This window comes from Thalassophryne amazonica, chromosome 23, assembly GCF_902500255.1.
Source record: "Thalassophryne amazonica chromosome 23, fThaAma1.1, whole genome shotgun sequence".
In the NCBI taxonomy this organism is placed as follows: Eukaryota; Metazoa; Chordata; class Actinopteri; order Batrachoidiformes; family Batrachoididae; genus Thalassophryne; species Thalassophryne amazonica.
The window spans coordinates 20,788,549-20,811,083 of record NC_047125.1 but is presented as its reverse complement, the minus strand read 5'-3'; the positions used below and the strand labels follow the sequence as shown (position 1 = coordinate 20,811,083).

General features: G+C 41.6%; 1 protein-coding gene across 1 annotated transcript in view; it reads left to right on the top strand.

Moving 5' to 3' along the window:
* The window catches only part of ppp1r14bb (protein phosphatase 1, regulatory (inhibitor) subunit 14Bb), a 33,978-nt gene extending 15,766 nt beyond the window's left edge, over nucleotides 1-18,212 (top strand). The window contains exons 2-4 of the mRNA XM_034164238.1: nucleotides 16,784-16,867; nucleotides 16,948-16,980; nucleotides 17,063-18,212. Coding sequence (XP_034020129.1) covers nucleotides 16,784-16,867; nucleotides 16,948-16,980; nucleotides 17,063-17,131 — 186 coding nt within the window. The 3' untranslated portion in view covers nucleotides 17,132-18,212. The remainder of the gene's footprint in view (nucleotides 1-16,783; nucleotides 16,868-16,947; nucleotides 16,981-17,062) is intronic.
* The last annotated feature ends 4,323 nt before the right edge of the window (nucleotides 18,213-22,535 follow it).

Below are 22,535 nucleotides of genomic sequence, written 5' to 3'. Positions count from 1 at the left end.
AAAAGTGCTATATAAATGCAGTCCATTTACCATTTACCATTCTACACAACGCTGTCAAATATGAAAGAAATATGATCCTTTTGGAGAGAATTATGAATTTTTGAAAATTCATTCAGTGTTAAAGACTTTGACCTTTTGACATATGACCTTGAAAATTCAATCAGTTCATGCCCATGAGGATATAAATCTTCAGGAAAGCGTCATAACGATATATGAAAAATTGTGGCTTACAGGCTGGTCAACGGTAAAACAGAAACAACAAATAGGGTCAAAAAACTTAACCTCATCCAACTTTGTTGGCAGAGTTAATAAAGGGGTGAAAAAAGCTGCTGCTCCTGTAGTTGCAGTTAGGACTGGTGGCATCGTTTACTGAATCATGACCAGCATGGAGTTAATTTACATGTGATGCCACCTGCCTGGAAGCTGTGTGTGATCAGAGACTGGAGGTATAGGTTTGATTCCCAGCAGGTACATTAGTGCAGCAGCATGTTTCTGTTAGCTGCAGTGAAGCTTTTAGCTCATGTGGACAGTTTACTGTGCTAGTGCACCAGTAAAGGCTTTCTTGGCTAAATGTGGACCAAGTATGTCACTATATTGCGAGAAATGTAATTCTTGCATGAATGTGTCTCGTATTGTATATTACTGGTTTGCATAATAAAAGACCGTCATCTGTTTCCTGCCTTTGCCAGAATCAGTATGTGTCAGTTTTAAGACATTTGCATGTGGTTACTATGATTACTCCTGTAAGATATGAATTAAAAAATGATCAATATTTCTCTTTGACATTTTTGTATTTGCACAGATTGAGTTGAGGGTACGGTCTGGTTGATATGCAAGCATGATGAAGTCCACACCAGCTAGCAGCTACCCATGAGGCTAACACACGCTAATCTGCTGCATCCAGCGCACATACAGCATAGAATTATCACACAAATCAAAATCAATTCTTTAAAAGAAATCCTTCTTCAAACAAACCACATTGATCCTGTTATTTAACCAACTTTAGAAGTTGACAAGCAAACCCTTTAGAAGAAAGGGGGGAAACATCACAGATCATTTTTGGGAACACACATCTTCTGTCTGCATCTTGATCTGAAGTTTTACTTCAAGCAGCTTTTTGCTGTCACACATTAACACCAGCAGGCCGGCTCTGTTTTCACTGTTTTAAAGAACAAGCGAGGACGTAATAAACTCTTGACAGGCTGCAGTTCTCCTGGGAATGGATGAGTAAGGGAGTAAAAATAAAAGCTGGAGCAGGAACTTCTGCTGTTTTCTTTGGGTGGAATCTTATGTAGTCAGCAAAAAGCATTGAGAGGGAGTTCTGCTTCAGAAAATAGAACCCCATCCAGGTCTAATTGTAGATGGAAATAGAAGAACACTCATTAGGGCGCATGCTTTAATCGCTCAGCCCCAAAATTTAATTAGGTTGTTTCACACTGCACGGACAATTAGATCCTTCTGAGGATCCCTGCAGGAATGAGAGAACAAATCTAAAAGCTGCACAAGAAAAGATGGAAATTCATGGTTGTTTCTGGCAGTGTGGATAAAAAATTCCTGGCAGGAATATTTAAATGGCAGAAGAACGAACCTGCAAGATTTCCACACTCCTGTCCAGCTTGAAACAGCCAGAATAAAAGAACAAGTCATTCAGTGATTTAGTTGGCAGATGCCAAGTGTGACATAATGGTAATCTGCTGTAATCCTTGTTTGTGTGAATTCTTATTTGAATCTGCATGTAATCTCATGTTTTTAGTTCATTTGTACAGGTGAATTGTTTGACCTGTTTCACCCTCTGTCTCAATTTCGATTTATTGATTTTGTTTTGTTTTTCTCCGGTAATTGATGCAAGAAGGAAAAAAATAATTTGGCTACTTTTTCTAGTTCTCCCCAGACCATGTGTGAGCTTGTGCACTCACACGGGCGTGCAAACATGTGCACACATGCTGATGTAACACTGTGTATACATTCGTGGAGCGCTCTGTCCTCCTCAGATCTTCCCACTGTTCTCCACTGAAGAAATGAGAAGATGATGGCGGAGCGTTTAGGTTGAGGGTGGAAGTGGGCACTGGAGATTTGGTTTGCTTTCAGATGGAGTCATGCGGAGTTTTATAATTAGAGTAGGCGCAAGAGGGAGATGGATATACTTTCTGCATCAGAAAGCGAGATTTAGAAGTATTTTTTTTATGAGCCCAATTTATGAAAAATGTTATTTTCGCTGAAGTGATGAAGCATCGTTTCCTGTGTCACATTCTCACACACTCTTAACACAGCCCCAGTTGTTTTGGTTACACGTATGTTAATTAATATGACAATATGCAGCCATGTTCCATACAGTTGCACTTCTGTTCCAACACGTGCATGTGGCATTCCCTGTTTTCCCGTGGCGGCGGTGCTGTGATGCTGTTCCTTGATGACAAAAACACTTACAAAGCTGGAGGCCTGCTCCCTCCTCGGTCTCTAACTATTTTAAGTACACCTAATCCTATTTTGATCAAACTTAGCAGGTACGTTGCACCTACTGTTGGGCGTAACACATTGGGTAGTGTTTATAAAGTAGGTAGCTGACCTTTGCAAATCCACCTTTGATCTGCTGTGGCGACCCCGAGTGGAAAACAAGGGAGAAGCTGAAGGGACTTACTTACATTTTTCAAGGGTGGTGATAACTTATGCAAAGTTTCTATAATGAGTTTGATTGGCATGCGAATCCAGAATGTTTTTTAGAACCTTTTAGACCTCAACAGTTTTTAGAGGAAGAACTCAACCCTGTTCAAGTTGTGGTGGTTTGCCCAAAAACTCAGAGAAAGTGGGATGTTTCTGATGCGGACAGACAAGTGACTGGACGACAGTGGGGCTGTCCCCGGAAGTACAGTTATTACCTCATTCATATGCTCTTTCATTTTAACCCTTTATCGCCCACCCTCATGCAAGACTACGGTAACCTCGTATATACATCAGGAATGTGTATAACTGTATAAAAACACATTGGTTTTTGATCAGAGGATGAACCAAGCCTGGCTTTTAGCCTGGTCTGGAGTGACTAATGGCACAGACGTGCATCTTTGAATTTATGAGTGCTCATAAGAAACATAGGAAATGCAATTAGCTTGACATCTGGATGGAATCACAGAGCGGAAGAGAGAGCAGCAGAAGCCACTAACTGTTTCTGGAGTGCCGCCGTGCGAGGAAGCTCCGGTCCGATTCAACCCGGGGCTTGTTTTTGACACTGAAGGAGCAGCAGGAGGACACAGACGGGTCTGATAAGCACGCTGTCACCACCAAACGGTCAGGCCAGAAAGCTGATGTGGAAATCAGTGAACCTTTCGACTTTTTTTTTTTTTTTTTTTTGGTGCAAAACCACAACCGTGATTTAATGCTTCATAGTTATTTCTAATCAAGTGATAGAAGAGTCCAAACTGTGAGCTTTTAAGTGCATTCCTGTTGCACGACTTGACTGTGTATTATGGTATTTCTCTCCACTCCGCTGATGTTTATACTGTCATCTAATTGCAGTGGAAGACCTACTTGAAATACTGCACTCGCCTCCTAATTATAGTGATGAACACTCCCTGGCTTCGCATAAAGATACGAGTGTATATTTGGCCTGTTTGGTTTGGCTTTATTTGTAAATCATCCCACACAGCACCAGATTCTGGAAGATCTGGATCATTTTACATTTCTGACTTTTACCGATTTTCTGCCTACTGCCCACAGAGTGCAGGTTTATGCAGATTATTTTTTTGGTAAATGTGGGCTTTTGAGAGGTTTACGCAGAGCTGCATGTAGACAGCACACAAATTATTTATTTTTCCTGCAGGAAGACACCCCATTTGTAATATTTTCTCTATTAGTATTTGTTTCTACACTTTTCCTTTCCTCTCCGCAACATAATAAGAAGGACAAAGATGGTAATCTTGTGTAATTCAATCCTTACTGCAAACTTCAGCGCAAAGTGAGAGAGGAAAAGATGATTAAACAAGAAAAGAAGAGTTTATTGGGCTGCAAACAAGCTGCAAAGAAGACATTCTAGCTCTTTGTCTGGTTTTCATCTCCTTCAAAACAGGACATCATAGTCTTCCTGGGAGGAAGTGCATCCAACTGATTAGATGTGCACTTGAGATGAATCAGAGAACACACACGCGTGCTGTGCACACACACTGCAGAATGGATTAAACACATTGAGTTGTATTGATTATGGATTGCCACATTTGCGTGAGGGCATATTTTCATTACAACAGCCGGTCGCCACTTATCTTAATTGCAGGCGGACATGTATATATACACACACACACTGTTACTTTGCTGGTGTCAATCTTCCAACTCTGCCCTTTTAACTTTGCGGCATAACAAAAACATTTTCTCAAACAGCCACACAGCTGACCATTTCCCGACGATATCTTCACACACCCCCCCCCCCCCCCTTTCCCGGCTGTGTCCAGGTCACATGGCCAGACAGGATGTGGCTCGTGCTGTGGCGTGTTAATCCTTTAAAGGGCCATTTTATACTACTTTTATATTGCTATGACAGTTATTATGGTTGAACTCCTCGCTTTAGAAATGTCATATTTTTTGTTAAAAAAATGGACAAAGTGGCAAAACTTCTGGATTAAAAACTAAAATGTGTCATCACTTTTCAATGATCTGCAATCTGTAAGAAAGTATGTATTTATTCATGTTTTTAGAATCATACTGGAGTGGGCATGAAGAACTTTGTCATCCTAGGCTGTACACCTACAAACAACTCTGTTATTGTGTGTGTGTGTGTGTGTATATATGTATATATCGGTAACACCCCTATGCACCATTGCACCCCCTCAAAGTCAGGGTCCCAACAATGAGGTTGAGGGAACAGCTGCCACTCCCAGGCACGCACTATCCCCATTTGACTACAAACTTTAATATCTGTTTGTCAGATACCCACTGACCAAGAGTTGCTTTCTGAAAAGGTGCGTATTAAAAATTTGCTTTATTTCTATTCTAAAACCCTGAAAAAGTCCCAACCCTACTCTGGAGTTCCATGTGATCAAGCATTTTCAGAGTGTCTCCTAAAAGTACACCAACAGTAATGTTTATTTTACACACTGCAGATTCCTGATAAGCAGCTGTGTGTGTGTGTGTGTGTGTGAGACACACAAGATGGAAAACGTTGAAAACAGCAGGCCTCGAGTGACAAAAAGCCGCCATATTCCCCACGCTGTTGTCTTTATACGCTGTGTCATGTTTGCGGCGAGGTGGCTCGTATGATGTGATTTATAGGAGAGCTGCTGAGATGTGTAAGAGCATCAGAGGAAACAAAGCATGCACTGACAGGAAAGCAGGATCAAGCCCGGTATTTCCACCGTTCCCATGCTGATCTCGTCCCATCTCGGTATGTGCTTATGTTAATCAAGTGATGGTAAACATAACAGTCAGATCAGTCACAGATTACCACTTTAGCACAGTCTGCAGGTGACATTTCAGACGTCAGTGTTTCAGCTTCTTTTGTCTGATTTATTTCCACAGCCCACTCAGTCTGACAGAAACGTCATTTCATGTTTGCATGACCACATTCATCCAGCTAATTAAATATACAGTCTGCAGGATTACGTGCCCACAGCTTTAACTGCTGCTGCTGGGGATAATAGTTTGAATTTATTAACCTAATGGTTGCTGAAAGTCACTTTGAACTGCAACGGAAGTTTGTTAAAATAAACTGCATTTTGTTCTAATTTCTCATTCCGTGTGGTGTTGGGTGATCTTCAGTCTTAATTCATAAGCCATTCATCCATCCATCCATTTCCTTCCGCGTTATCCGGAGTCGGGTCGCGGGGGAAGCAGCTCAAGCAAAGCCGCCCAGACCTCCCGATCTACACACACCTCCCCCAGCTCCTCCGGGGGAACCCCAAGGCGTTCCCAAGCCAGCCGAGAGATGTAATTCTTCCAGCGTGTCCTGGGTCTTCCCCGGGGCCTCCTCCCAATGGGACGTGCCTGGAACACCTCTCCAGCGAGGCGTCAAGGGGGCATCCGGAAAGATGCCCGAGCCACCTCAACTGACTCCTTTCGACGTGGAGGAGCAGCGGCTCGACTCCGAGCTCCTCCCGAGTGACCGAGCTCCTCACCCTATCTCTAAGGGAGCGCCCAGCCACCCTGCGGAGGAAACTCATCTCGGCTGCTTGTACCCGCGATCTTGTTCTTTTGGTCATGGAGCCAAATCTCATGACCATAGGTGAGGATCGGAACGTAGATCGATCAGTAAATCGAGAGCTTTGCCCCCCTATTCAGCTCTCTCTTCACCACGACAGTCCGATACAGTGACTGCATCACTGCAGACGCTGCACTGATCCGTCTATCGATCTCACGCTCCACCCGTCCCTCACTCGTGAACAAGAGCCCGAGATACTTAAACTCCTCCACTTGAGGCAAGGACACTCCACCGACCTGAAGAGGGCAAAGCACCTTTTTCCGGTCGAGAACCATGGCCTCGGATTTGGAGGTGCTGATTTTCATCCCGGACGCCCCACACTTGGCTGCAAACCGCCCCAGTGCACACTGAAGGTCCTGATTTGACGAAGCCAACAGAACCACATCGTCCGCAAACAGCAGAGACGAGATTCTGTGGTTCCCAAACCAGGCCCCCTCTACACTCTGGCTGCACCTAGAAATTCTGTCCATAAAAATAATGAATTTTTATTATAATTCATAAGCCTTTTTTTTTTTATTTGATTTGCAGCAACACACTGCATGTGCTACTGTGCACTGGTGTCATGACTTCATTCAGGGTCAGTACATCTCAAGCCACCCGGAAGGTCCCAGGTCACCCTCTCAGATTCTTCTGAAAAATTCACAAGTGCTCCGATACCACAGATAGTTAATAGTGTTGAAGCCACAGCCCTGGGAAATTTTTAGTTAATTATTTTTTACCAAATGAGGCTCTTGATGCACTTTCCAGCGTGAATATTTCTGATTGTATAGAAAACACAGCTTTGAAAGTCAGGTGTAGCGCTAACCTTTTCTGTTGAACTTGAAAATCTTGAGACTTTTTATATGTTGTGCCCTTTTCCCCTCAAAGCCTCTCAACTTATTTGGCCTGATTCTAAATGATTAGCTAATCATTAAATGCAAATCATTTTTATCCATTGATGACTTTTTATTTAGTTTTACTGAACCAAGTTCCAATGATATGATGCTACCAGTAAAGTCATAATGAAAACCATTGCATGACATACAATAATTGTCACTATATGGTCCAGCATGACAACTAGAAAGCCTGAATTCATATAAAAAAAATAACAACTCATTAACTCCAGAGGGAAGGCCAGGAACAGTGTAATCTTTTGATTATATCGTCTTCAGATATGTAAGAACTCATGGTGAAAATATGAAACTGTTCTTTAACTGGCTACATGGCCAAATGAGGATGTGACAAAAGGCAATTTTTTTTTCTTTTTTTGAAAAATTACAAATTGAGCATAATTATAGAAATTGTTCTGTCACTCCTGAAATAGAAATTAGTTTGGTTTTCTTATAGATGTGGTCTATTATGTCAAAAAAAAAAAAATCAAGTGCTCTATCTGGCATACTTCTTGAGTAATAAGCACTTAAAAGTAGTCGCATTTTCTGGTGTTTTTAACTCTCAACCATTTTCAAAGCCTTGTGAGGGCAGAGGGCACAAGATATACAAAATCGGACAAAATTTTAAAATTGTACAGAAACGGTTAGGCTTAGATACTGATTTTCAAAGCAGTGCTTTCTATACAATTGGAGATATTCATGCTTGAAAGTGCATCAAGAGCCTTGTTTGATAAAAATCAATAATTAAGTAAACTTTCCAGGGGCTGTGGTTTCAACGCTATTTGAGATACAGACCGAATATTTTGTGTTTTTACATATCTGTGGTATAGGAACACTTGTGAATTTTTTCAGAAGAATCTCAAAGACTGACCTGGGAAGTTCCTCCAAAATTAGGTGATTTGAGATGTACTGACCCATTATTATTTTAAAATGCTTCCTTATATTTTTTTGCATGGAAACGTTTTACATGAGCATTTGACCGCATGTTTCTCGTCTCCTCTTTTGAATATGATCGCAGAGGTTTTTATTTAAAAAAAAAAAAAAAAAGCAATGGTAACTTTTAGCGGTATCACAGACCGCCCCCTGTGTTTCTCCACATGAACTGCGGATTAGTCGCAAAGCTTACATAATTGTTTGAAATAGAGATTTATTGACTTTAAAGCAGTGACTGTGTAAAACTCAATGCCGAGTTCCAGGGGAAGGAAAGCAGTTGTGAGTGAAGAAAAAGAGCTGTGCTTCACATTAATGGAGCAAAACCGCAAACACCTTTTGGCATTCGTCATGGCTGCAAGAAAAAGTGTGCAACTATTACCTTTTTCATCAGCGGCTTCCTTCGTTATTGGAACCCTTGACGAAACTTATGGCATCCATTTTTGCAGACTCACGCTTGAGTAGTTCGGAACTTAATTAGTTGCTTTTTGCACGATGTATGTTGCTATATTTGCTGAAGGAGCATTTTGCAAAAACTTCCATTGTGATAGTCAGCTGTTCTTCATGTTTACCTCTATTTTTCACTCACCGTCATCTCTCAGGGATAAAAGAGAAATGGTTCATTTTTGAAATATTTATCTTCTTTTGTTCGCCAGGCAGAACCCTATCATGGGTTTCCATCCTCATGTGACTCTCTCATTGTGTTCTCACCTCCTTCTTTTTTCGTTCACCCTCACATCTGTTTTTGAACACTTCAGTGGAACGCTTGATGTTCCGTCTTTGATACGCCAGGAATCATTTCTCACCTGTTTATTTGTTATAATATCTGAAGTATGGGTACAGTCCTTCCTGATTTATTGTTCAGGCCTTTTTATTTGGCACGTTAGACAAAGGTAACCGTTGTGCAGTTCACTTCTCTCCAAAAGAGTCAGCATTGTTTTTGAGTGTTAAACATCACATTATAATTTGAGAACAGATTGTGTGTTTGTTCCACAGCTCCTCCTCCAAACCGTTGGATGAGAATTGTCCAGATGTTTTAACTGGCTTGTGTCTCATGGTTTTAGGATTCTGTGAAATTATACCCCAAATAAAAATAATTTCTGTTTATTTAATTTCAAACTTAGTCGCTGGTCAACAATCCCTGAACACGGATGCCGACTCGCACCTTCTTGTCTGTCATTGTTTTTCCTTCCATATGTATTTACAGTCGTCTTCTGTCTTTTTGTTGTTGTAATAATATGAGGGCTGTGTGTGTTTTCTGTGTGAAACAGCTGCATCTGGTATTTGATCTGTTCAGCCATCACACAGACCCTTGTCAGAAAGTACAATGATCTACACACACACACACACACACACACAAAGTCATGTAGTCATATCTCGTTCTGCTCTGTTCTCCGAGCAGCTTCCAGAATGAATGTCTGTTGCTCGTTCTGTCTCTGTTTCAGTGTGGTCGTGGTTGTCAGAGGGACTATAATTCAATTTCTATACAACGATAAACAGTCAGTTAATCAGTTTATTTAATGGATTGTTTCTCACTTGATGGTGTTACATTTTTTTTTTAATTCCACTGCCACTGTTCGATTCCACGTGCAAGCCATGTATTTCTGGGTCATATTATCCCTTTTGGTTGGGGCTCAATAATAAAATTAAATGCGTTTACATCCAAATTATGATTTGAAAGAGCACGATTTTGAAACCGCAAGTGCTGTGATTAATGCTGATTTACAAGCTGTCAATTCCTACAATTCCTAAGCTGATGTTGCCTCACGCTACAAGCTGTCCGCCTCAACTGAGTCTCACTAAAGCCACAGTTGAAATTCCCCAAACATGCATCTAGATTTAGATATTTTTACTCACATGCCAGGTGTTAGATATGCATTACAAATCTGATGCATATCAAGTATCTACCAGTGCAGCTGTGGTCTAAACACACAAGCTGGAATTCCCTGGTCATTCCAACTGATCAGGGTCTGAGCCCCCCTTGCAGTCCCCTGTGAACCAGGCGTGCACCCAAGGTGAGGTCTGGGAGCGAGCATCCGCTGGTGCAGCACGTTGCTGTGTCCACCACAACTACCCGGGCAAACAGCCAGTCCATTCTCGGCTCAGGACAGTAACCATCTATCTGCTCAAGTCAGGTGAAAATGCTGGTGGTGTACTCCGCATTGATGTACCCATGTGGTGGTGGATCACACAGAGGTGAAACGTTCTTCATGACCAAAATGCTGTAGCTGACTCTCAAAACGCAAGTGGTACTCCTCATGTGAGTCTCCATAAATAACCGCTCATTTGGCACAAAGTTATTCCAGCCGTGTCCAAAGATCCTCTGAAGAAATTAAGTACCAAAGACATCCAGTCTTCATCTGAGGTCACTGGTTAGTGACAAACTCTAACAACCATAAAGTAAGACAGAAAGGACTCAGACCTTTGTTCTCCTGGAAAGATATTGGCATCACTTGCCATCTCAAATTGTTGTTTCTTTTGTTCGGTTACAACTTTGTTTTTGTTGTGTTGCAAGTACATTAGAAGTTAAACCTCTTTATTGACGAGGATCCGGTCCACAGTGTGACTCGATATTGCTTAAGCATTTAAAGCAAGGCAGTTTTTGTCTTGGTGAAATTTTCTTCAGTGAAGTTCAATGATTAAAATTTTCTGTCTTACATCTAATAATAACTGCTTTTATTTACTAAAAACGTTTGTAATAATGCAAGTATGTGTGAAACTAACAATTATCATCATTATTTCAGATATTTAACCACAACATTCAACCAGAAACATGAAACTGAAACAATGTGCACATCCTCCTTTCGGCAGTAGATGTCAGTTTTTGGATTGACGGAAAATATTCCCATTGAAGAGAATAACTGAGGTTTTCGGTCCTATACCTCGAAGCATCCCCTTCAGACTCCAGACTACTTCCGTATATCAGTCTGGGGGATTCTTTGGATGTCCTCTCTCGTGAGCCCTTACTTTCTTTGTGTCTTCTGTCTGAATCTTGTCTTCCGGCCTTTTCCACATCCCTCCTGTCTCTCCTCTCCCTGCTCCCTCCTCTTGCAGCTCTGCTTCTTAACCTCTTACCTTCCTTCCTCTTGGTTTTCCCTTCCCCCTTCATAGATTTATGGTGCCGTCTCTCACTTCATTTTCATGTGAACGCTATTAAGTGGAAGCTAAGATGCATTACTTACACTTCTGAGTCCAGAAAAGCCGGGTTATGTACATGTTACACGTACCTTGTGTATTTCAGAGAAGAAAAATTATTTAAATTTCAAACCAAGTTGGTCCAAACATAAGTGAAACTAAACCATGTTTTTGATGCTAAATATCTAGAAAGGATTTTCTCTTGGCTACAGATTGAATATACATCTGCTGTAGTAATTTATTTTCTCCTGAAGCAGAAGCAGATGTGGTCAACAAGTGGTGTAGAATGACGGGGTTGATCGCCTCAATTTGGTTGGGTGCGGCTTGGTGCCTCTTAGCGTCCAGTTGGATCATGACTTATTTTTTTCATGACTTAAGACAAAAAAAAAAGTTATTTCAGGGTTCATTCATGGTGGTATTTTTAGTTCCATGTTCTTATAAGTTCTCAAAACAAAACATTAAATAGAGGCTGCCACCTAGTGGGTAAAAATTTTCATTTCGTCCGGCTAAGTCCTCGACACACAAAATCCAACACGGCTTCCGATGTAGCGCTATTGGCGTTAACCAGGAAACGACTGTGAGAAATTCTATCTAGGAAAGGACTACATGAGTGCAACAAAAACAAGAAAGAGCTGAGAGCATTATTGGAACAGGTAGAGGGCAGATATGAGGATCTTGGGGAGTGTGATCACGTGGAGTCTGAACGTAAACGGAGACACTACGACTCCACATCCAGCTTTTTCAGTTTGCTCGTATGAGACGCGCATTCTGCAGCTTGACAGAAGAAAACCATTAGCACCAGTAAATCACCTTAATCACACACCAAATAAACAAAACTGCAGAGTGACACAATCACTTATAGCAGGGCAAGTCAACTTTTTTTTCCCTCAGAATGCATCACAACTTTAAGGAGTCAGTAACAGGTCAAGTCCAGGTGAAACCCACCACACATCCAAAGTGTGAGACATTATCACTGGCTTTAGCATGTTGGAGACTGAACATACTTTGCTTATGCTAGCCTTCTTTTTTTTTTTTTTTTTATGTTAGCCAACTAACCAGTGTAACTTCAGCATAGCTCCATCTGAACCACGCTCACGTTCCGACTGCTTTCATCATCTTGCTCCAACATGAGCCCATTTTTAGTTTGTAGATTTGTAAGATTTTCCAGGAAAAATCCAAAATGCACATTTACACCAACTGAAATGAAGCGGTGCTGTCTAAATTAATGACCCGTGGGTTCAAAATATTTTCAGTAATTTTATTTATCAGTTCTGTTCATGTCATTGAATAACCACAGTGGACCCCCGACTCCTTCCATAGAACCGCCGCTACAGATCATTCTTTGTCACATTTTTCTTTCTGTGCATGCGTGTAAATTTGAGAGCTTCAGCTTTTTTTTTTCCCCCACTCGTCCCCGATCACCACGACCCCACTGTGTGTTTAAACACACTGTGTGCACACCTTTGTGCTTGTCACAGCTTTAATTCTGGAGTTCTGTGTCAGAATACCAGCTCGTGTGCACGTCTCTCGGGTGTTGATTCTATTTTATTCTCTGCTACTTGAACGTGTTGTGATCTTTTCCTCTTCGTTTTTGCCTGCCTTGCTGCACGCGGTGCACGCGATCAGAATTAAATCCTCACACTCCATCCAGCTCACACATATTATGCCCGTTTTTAAAATTCTTTAATCCACGTTCATGTGTGAGGGGGGGGTTTAACAGACATAAATCTTTGAGGCCTTGCGCTGTTTCATGAATGTGAAACCAGCGATGCACAGGCCATGCTGTGTGTGTGTGTGTGTGTGTGTGTGTGTGTGTGTGTGTGTGTGTGTGTGTGTGTGTGTGTGTGTGTGTGTGTGTGTGTGTGTGTGTGTGTGTGTGTGTGTGTGTGTTGGGGGACGTTGGGCAGGTGCAGAGACAGCTGGTGTGGGCAACTCTCACTGAGGGGGAGGCCAAAGAGAAGAGAGATTCCTAGAGAATGACATGAATATAGGGTAGCAATTGAGCTGGAAACTACAGGAAACCGGTGCTTGTACGGGCGTCTGTGTTGCTGTAACCATGGTGAGCGGCTTTTAAAGCGCATTTTGTACAACTGCTTGATCGGCGGAACAGGCAGGTCTGAAAAGATACAAAGGCGAGCTCATTTTTTCGCTGTATTTCTTAAATATGTACAGTACCTCCAACCTTTTGTAAAACTCCAAGTAAGAGGTCGTCTCATCAGTGTGGCGCACTCATGCGCTTATGAATGTGAACATAAAAAGAGTGAGTTTTTGATTGTTATCCACAAATTCAAGAGTTTATTGCAACCTTCAGTGCTGTAAAATGAAGCCAATGTGGAAGTGGCATGTAATGCAATATCTTGAATGGCCACTTGAGGCTGTCTCCAAAAGTGAGTCACTCCCCATAGATACCCATGTTAAAATCTCCAACATCACAGCAAAAATAAACATGCTTATAGCCTGGTATATATATATACACACACACACACACACACACACACAACAGTTTTAGTGTATATAGCTAATATAGCTAGTTTTCCCCTTCATGACAACAGCGCGGGTGTGAATTTTTATACAACATATCAGTTTGATATTTTAAGCTATAAAGTTAAAAATAAGTCGGGGAGTGGTTGTTTTGAATTTTAGCTAGTGTGCTACATCACAGACACCATAAGCAGTGACCACTAGCTGCTGTGGATCTGATCGCATTTGTTTTTCTGCGCTTTTTAATTATTATTATTATAAATAGCTGATAATATGGCTCACTGTAGGCCGGTAGTCGAACCTCTGATCGAAGAGGAACAATGCAGGTTCTGTCCTGGTCGTGGAACAACCGACCATCTCTTTACTCTCACAAGGATCCTGGAGGGTGCCTGGGAGTATGCCCATCCAGTCTACATGTGTTTTGTGGACTTGGGGAAGGCGTATGATTGGGTACCCCAGGAGATACTGTGGGAGGTGCTGCGGGAGTATGGAGTGAGGGGGTCACTTCTCAGGGCCATCCAATCTCTGTGCTCACAAAGCGAGAGCTGTGTTCGGGTACTCTGCAATAAGTCGGACTCGTTTTTGGTGGGGGTTGGACTCCGCCAGGGCTGCGCCTTGTCACCAATCCTGTTTGATATTCATGGACAGGATATCGAGGCATAGTTGGGGGGAGGAGGGTTTCCAGTTTGATGGGCTCAGGGTCTCATCACTGCTTTTTGCAGATGATGTGGTCCTGTTGGCTTCGTCGGCTGGTGACCTCCAACACTCACTGGATTGGTTTGCAGCTAAGTGTGAAGCGGCTGGAATGAGGATCAGCACCTCTAAACCTGAGGCCATGGTTCTCAGCAGGAAACTGATGGATTGTCACTCTGGGTAGGGAATGTGGTCTTGCCCCAAGTGAAGGAGTTCAAGTACCTTTGGGTCTTGTTCACGAGTGAGGGGACAATGGAGCGTGAGATTGGCCGGAGAATCAGCGCAGCAGGGGCAGTATTGCATTCGCTCTACCGTACTGTTGTGATGAAAAGGGAGCTGAGCCAAAAGGTGAAGGTGATCTACCAGAGTAGGAACCTTTGTTCCTACCTTTGTTCACCTTTGTTCCTACTCTTCTCTACTTTTAAGATTAAGCTTAAAACTTTCCTTTTTGAAAAAGCTTATAGTTAGGGTTGGATCAGGTGACCCTGAACCATCCCTTAGTTATGCTGCTATAGACTTAGACTGCTGGGGGGTTTCCCACGATGCACCCAGTGTTTCTTTTTATTCACCTCTTTTTGCTCTGTATGCACCACTCTGCTTTTAATCATTGGTGATTGATCTCTGCTTTCTTCCACAGCATGTCTTTTTCCTGATTCTCAGCCCCAACCAGTCCCAGCAGAAGACTGCCCCTCCCTGAGCCTGGTTCTGCTGGAGGTTTCTTCCTGTTAAAAGGGAGTTTTCCTTCCCACTGTCGCCAAGTGCTTGCTCATAGGGGGTCGTTTTGACCGTTGGGGTTTTTCTGTAATTATTGTATGGCTTTTGCCTTACAATATAAGGCGCCTTGGGGCGACTGTTTGTTGTGATTTGGCGCTATATAAATAAAATTGATTTGATTTGATATGGTCATGAGGTTATGAGTATAAGCAGCCGAAATGGGCTTCCTTAGGAGGGTGGCTGGTGGCTCCCTAAGAGATAGGGTGAGAAGCTTGGTCATCCATGGGGAGCTCGGAGTAGAGCTGCTGCTCCTTCGCGTTAAAAGGAGACAGCTGAGGTGGTTCGAGCATCTGCTAAGGATGCCCCCTGGGCGCCTCCTTAGGGAGGTGTTCCAGGCACGTCTACCTGGGAGGAGACCCCGGGGAAGACTCAGGACTAGGTAGAGAGATTATATCTCCACATTGGCCTGGGAAAGCCTTGGGATCCCCCAGTCAGAGTAATGTGGCCTGGGAAAGGGAAGTCTAACCTTGAAAACCATCAGTGGACCAATTAGCTTCCACTAAATTTAGTTTTTTTTTTTTTTTTTTTGCTGGCATAGTGAGTAAAGCTTAATGGTCAGAAATGTCTGTGAAACCTAAAATCCTACATGTTAATTCCTGTCATGTGTTTTGCAATAAACAGACCGCTGTGAGAAGCCCAGTACTCCCACAGTAGAAGGGTGCAGACCGGCTGCCAGCTGCTATTGTAAAGAAGGAAAAAAAAAGTCATTTACTTTCAACATGCTGATACTCAGACAGTGGGCAGGAGATATGAAGCGCAAAGCACCTTTCACTCATGGTTTCATTTAAAACCAACTAATTCCGGACAGTTTATAGAAATTAACGGCAACTCTGTCATTTTTCCAAAGTGAGAATATAATATTGCACATATTTTTTAAAGTAATGCACTAATTCCTGAAGGATGGAGCATTAAAGAGACACATGTGCCGAAAGGCATTATGGGAAAATTCAAATGATCTGCTCCCCCCCCATCAAAATGCAGACAACACTGCCGTCTACTGGATTTGAGTGTGAAAAGACCAACTGTAATTTGTGTGTGGTATTGAGGTTTCAAATGCAAAAATTGCCAAATTTCAGAGAGTTCGCATTGAGACTGTCTGATCAGGCTGCAGCTTTCCCGCTGCACTGCACATGAACAACAGCATTAACATCCCAACATAAAACTCTTTCTGTATTGTGCCTACAACTCTTGTGAATATATATAATTCAGTGTAGTTTGTGTTGCAACAGAATCTTAAAAAAATAATGCATTGGTTCCCAAATGTGATAACCTCTTTAATGTTGAAATAATCATCGGGTTTGGTGCGAGAACCATTAAAACACAGTAGACTCCGCTTTTTTGATTAACATGGATTATTGCAACAAATTGGAAACTGACGTTACCATGAAAAGTGATTACGGACAAAAATCCACATCCTGTGTTGCGTTCTAAACTGTACATTTATTTTTGTAGATACAGTTCTCTGATATTCACAGGATTCAGAGTCAGCTGTCTTAATCTGCAGTCAATGTCGGGGGTCTGTTTCTTTGTTCACTTTCCTCTGTGAGCTGCCAGCTGATGGAAGGGCAGCACCCTCTAGTGGTCAGAAGGGACCTCCAGAGAGAATTCCCACTCGACCACAAAAACATAAACATCCAGGAATAGAAGGGACGATGAGGATTTCTTTCCCCCTGTGGCTGACGGGCGTTGACTCCTGTTCCGTGTGTGTGTGTGTGTGTTACAGGAGGAGGCCATTCCGGAGCTGGAGATTGATGTGGATGAACTTCTGGATATGCCCAGTGATGTTGAACGTGCAGCCAGAGTCAAAGTTAGTCTCAAAATACACCATTTATAAAATAAAAATATGATGGCACGATGAAAATTCACCCTCTCTTTTTTCCGCTGCAGGACTTGCTGGTGGACTGTTTTAAGCCGACGGAGGTGAGACGTTTCCTCCTCGATCCTCAACCCTGATTGGATTTTTCTCCTCCGTGTGTGTTCTGACCTTCTTTTCTCGCTGTAGGACTTCATCTCAGAGCTGCTGGGCAAGATCAGAGGGATGCAGAAGCTCTCCACACCTCAGAAGAAATGATGGCACTCTTCCTCTCTCCTGTTTGTCCTCCTCCGCCCTCACCTGTCGTCTTCCTCCCATCTCTTCTCCCGTCTCTGTTCTTCAGTCCTCCATGTGTGTCTCTGACAGAGACACCCTCCCCTTCCCCGTCCCTGTCCGGCTCGCTCCTCTTCCTCCTGTGAGGAGGTGACCGCCCGAGTTAAATCAGCCAATCAGCAACAAGTGGAACCGAATCACGACTGATGTCTTTACCAATGAGATTGTTTTTTTTACTTGACGTTGTTTGAGGGGTTCAATCTTCCGACAAAATTTTGTTTGTTTTTCCTGGATCAGTTTGACACCATGAGGAATTTACTTGAGTTTATTTTATTATTATTGATTAAACAGCTCAGTTTTTTGGATAATACAGTTTTTGTTGTATGATTTTTTTTTTTCTTTTTCTTTTTTTTTTGTTTTTTTTTGTTACAGTGGTTCATTTGAGGACCGTTTTGTTTTCCTGTAAAGACACGGTCATTTTTTGGGAAGGAAATCTGCACCATAAACAACTGTGTATGTTACAACTTCATCTCTCCATCTTTCCGGCAGCGATGAACATTTTTCCAGAACTCGCCGGATTTCTGGATTTGGATCATACTGTTGTTTATATTAGACATAGTTACGTTGGCACGCAGGGTTTGATTATTAATTGACTGTCTCAAAGAACATGCTAACCATAGCTAGAATTAGTATAGTCAGTCATGCTAACCACAGATGACTCCAGTTGTTGATTTTTGCAATTAGCTTGACCACATATGACAACACTACCTGAGGTTAGCATTTTTGTTTAATGGGCTTATCAATAGTCCGGAGACAATAGTTTTAGACGAAATAAGAGATTTCTGGATGTGGAGCGTGGCAGGTCTTTTTTTTTTTCCCAGACATTGTTATGTTCATATAATGCTTTGAATTTTGATATGACCGCTCAAAGAAAATATTAATTGCAGCTAGCGTGCCGCTATGCGGTCACACTAACCCCTGGTTATGCTAGCAGTTAGCATTAACCATTCTTACCACATAAGCTAAAGGTAGTTAGCATTTTCTTTAAGATGACTTGTCAGTAATCCAGAGAATGTTTTTTTGAGGAATTACAGGAGCTCCAGATGTGGAAATAATGTTGTTTATAGTGGACATTGTGATGTTAAAAATGTTTCGTTTGACGATCAGTCTACCCATAAGAGATCCAGTGAGCGTTATCCCCAAATTATTGTGGTTTGTGTGACTGCATATAACACTAATTGCTAACACTTAACCACATACAGTATTGCTAACTGCAGTTCGCATTTTCTTTAATGTGGCCCGTCGGTTGTGAAACGCACAATGTTGACGGAACAGTGTCCATTTTTAAATAGTGCTGCGGTTTAAATCCAGTGGTTTTCTTTGATAGTACCACAACCCAGAGATGGGGTGTGCTTGAATATAAATTCTTGCAGAAAAAGAGAAGGTAGGTGTCTTTTCTTTTCCTCCTGAAATGCGTAGTGCAGTTAGGGGGCTTATTAGAAACCGCTGCTGTCCAGCCTGAACATACGTGTACGTAAATACGTAGGTTGCTAAATGATTTACAGCAACTGTAATTACGGTGGTTTTCTGGCCTGTATATTCTGCTGTTCTGTACGACAAACTTTATGTAGGTCTGGTACCTTTTTGTTTTTCTCTCACACTGACAAGGGGACCTACAACAAAGCTGCCTTGTTTTGTCTGCCCCCCCCCTTTGTCCACAATGTATTTTAGGGTGATTCTTTAACTACGGGCACTATTGGCCTTGTAAATGTAATTTCCACCACACCGTTGCCTTACAATATAAAGCGCCTTGGGGCAACTGTTTGTTGTGATTTGGCGCTATATACATGTGCTCTGATGTCACTGTTTATCTCCATAGAAACTACCCAAACAGTCTTTCATACAAACTGTTTAGGGACATTACAGTGTTGTGGTGGAAATTACGGCAATAGTGTGGGACAACTACATTTTGTTTTAAAAAAAAAATCACAACAGTTGTATGACATTGAATACCCCAATTATGTTTTGATTATTTTACTGATATTTTATTCAGAGATATTTTAAAACATTAGAAAAAACGTTACTTTACCATTCATTTTTATCATTGAAGATCAAAAGTCTGGGTGTGGGACAAGCACAAAACGGCAATATTTGCATATAATGATGCTGAAAAAAGGTGAAAAAGTCATCATAGACTACTAGAACAAATTTCTTAACACACTTTCGTTGTAAAGATAACTATAAAACTGTGAAATTTCCCCGTTTTTCTGTTTTTCATACAATATGATCAAAGGACATAAGTGCCCGTAGTCTAAGAATCACCCTTTAGCGTTTGGTGTCTTGTATTCATGGAAGCTCGTGTCTGGAGACAAGGGGGAAGACAAGCTGCCATTCCAAATTGAAGCTGTTGTATGTTTTTTTTTTTTTTTTTTTTTTTTGGTCTTCTTGGGCACAGGGGTCACCCTCGCAGACGCAGCTGGCTCAGGCACATAAGTGCACACCAGCATTGAGTCACTAGCGTTTGCACTCGCACACAGAAACAGGACTTTAGTGGCCAGAGAATTTGCGTTTCCCGACATGGCTGCCAATCAACTTGAAGAACAAGCCAACTCTTGAGCCAGTCGTATCATTGATGGGAGCTGAACGGCCAATTGGAAAACCACCGAGATGTGCTGAAAGTAATTTCTAAGAACTGTGGACTGGCCATCTCTGTCGTGCAACGGCGCAGTCGGGGTCATGAATATTTGGACATTCAAGTTGGGGGAGGATAAACAGCATAAAGATTGCGTTCCAACCAACTTTTGGTCAACAGATGAAAGTCTTCTGGGAGTCGCTTGCTTTTCTAAAGTGGTATGTCCCGCTATTTAGACCTGATGGTGTTACGTTGACATGGCATGTTTTGCGACTGACCGTGAGCATTTAGCATATTTTGTTGAGTGTTGTTAATTAGCATTAGCGTATGCCTTCATGATAACTTCAGTTGATGCTAAGTGCATTTGCGCTACCAGGTTGATAGTTAAAGCTAACAGTTAGCAGTTGATGCTAATGGTTAGCATTAACAGCATGATCGTGCATGCTTTAATGCAGTCATCAAGCGTGCCATGTCAACGTATGTCTGTTATAAATAGCACCGTGCACCATGTACAGAAATCGGTTATTTCCGGGAAACTCCGGCAGTTCTCCGGCACCATTTATCTGATTTAGGTTCACCCTGATATTAAAGTCGTCCCTCTTGTACTCTGAGCATTATGCTGTGATTGACAGGTTAAACATACCCGTCATTGTCCAAATACATATGAACCTGACTAATCTGGTTCTGTTTTCCCTCTTGTCCATGTCCACCCTCCTGTGGAATTTCTTTATCTTCCCCTATTTTTTAACAGATGTTGCCTTAGGTATTATTTATGTTACCAAACCAAATCAATGGGAGGCATTTGCGTGTTTTTTTTTTTTTTTTTTTTTTTTTTTAAGCATAAGAGCAGAAATGCGGCTTGTGTGTGTCGCTCCTTTTCGCTCTATTATTATTTTTTAATGAGATTTGTTTTTAGAAGAGGGTGGTTAATACTTAAGCCTTTAAACGGTGATTCTCTTTAGATAAATGGTGTTCTTTACTCTTTATATTATTGTGATAAACACACTTGATGCCAGGCCTTGGATGAAAATGTAGGAACACACACACACACACACACAAATCTGTTTAGCTACACATTAGTGCGATTATTTTTGCCGTCTTGGTGCTGTATCCAGATCAGAATGTGATGGGTGGAACTGCACCAGGCTGGCACAATCAGCAGCTGGATTTTAATTTCGAAATCCAGGTTTGGATTTCTTCTACTGTTACTGAGAATTCTGTTGTTTTTTAATTTTGTTTTTAACTATGAGGAAAACTGCAAAAAAATATATATAATGATTACCATTTAGGCTAAGTACAAGAGCTAAACATTGCGGCTTAGTGTGTTCTTTGGGGTACAATGATCAGTTGCATCAACAAACAAATGTAGCAATATCAACAGGACTTGTTTTTGCCCAATTTTGTTACACTTTTATGCAACTTTTAATAAAAACATGTAAAATGGACATTTTCTTCTATCTGAAGTTTGTGTTGTCAGTTTTCTGCATTGCAGTTTTATTTATTCTTCCATTGAAAGTTGGTCATAAATACAAATTTATTTGAACGTAAGTCACCTCAAAGCGAATCCACGAGTAAGGTTGAGAACAACACCATGAGCAGCAGTTTTAAGGAAAAGCTCCTTTAGTGTTGAAACCTCAAGCAGACCGGAATCAGTGGGGGGAACATCTGCTGTCACCATTCTGCCAAAACAGCTCAGGATGCTGATTAAACAGCATGATTATTGCACAGATGTGCTTGGACTGGTCAAAGATCTTTATTCTGTGAAGAAGCCTGATGTAGTGGTGCTGGGCTGGAGTGATTACTTGGGATGGGACAACTAGTCGTAATAGTAGACTACAACTAGTTAACATTTGACTAGTCAAGTAGTCGAAAGCCAGTTATTAAGAAGACCTGCTGGAGCTTCCACCTCTTCCTTCACTCTGAAGAAAGTGTGTGAACCTTTGCAGGTGAATTAGTCAGCTCAAACGGGTTGTCTATGCCTAGTAAATAAATGTAGGTATTGTCTTCATGCTAATGCGGTTTTTGTAGGTGTGATTTTGTGTTTATATTTAAATAAATGACAGATTTGAGTTTCACCATGATTTGAAATTGGCTTTATTCATTCAATGCCAAATTTCGTCGCCGACTCGTCGATTAATGGTACCCGACTAGTCTGACTGTCATTAATCCTCCCAACCCTAGTGATTACGGAGGGTAAAACTGGTTGGAAACAACGAAGGAGCCTCCAATGGTGGATTTGGACCAAGGATCAAGGACACCACTTTAATCACTCACCTCCCTCTGTGTGTGTGTGTGTGTGTGTGTGTGTGTGTGTGTGTGTGTGTGTGTGTGTGTGTGTGTGTGTGTGTGTGTGTGAGCAAATTGAGATGATATGAAAAAAAGTTGGAAAGGGGGGTAATTTAGTCTAAATAAATGTAAAGACTAAATCCTCACTTTTACAGCCGCTTTTCTTGAGAAGTTGAGATTGATGTAAATGAAATACTACACTGTCTGAAATGGAAGTCAAAATAAACAGATTATTGTGGCCTACTTTATAAATGGCCATATCGTCCCAGCTTTTCTGATTTGGGGTTATGTGGACAAATGTGATGTTTTTTTTTTCTTTTCTTAAATAGCCTCCTTTTAATTGAAATCATTGGTGTTTTTTGTCGTAAATGGCTCTATTACACAATTTACAGGTGCAGCACTTTGTGTACTGTGTAAAGGGTAAATCTTCAAAAATAAATAGAAAAATAAATTCTGACTTTGTCAGCGGGT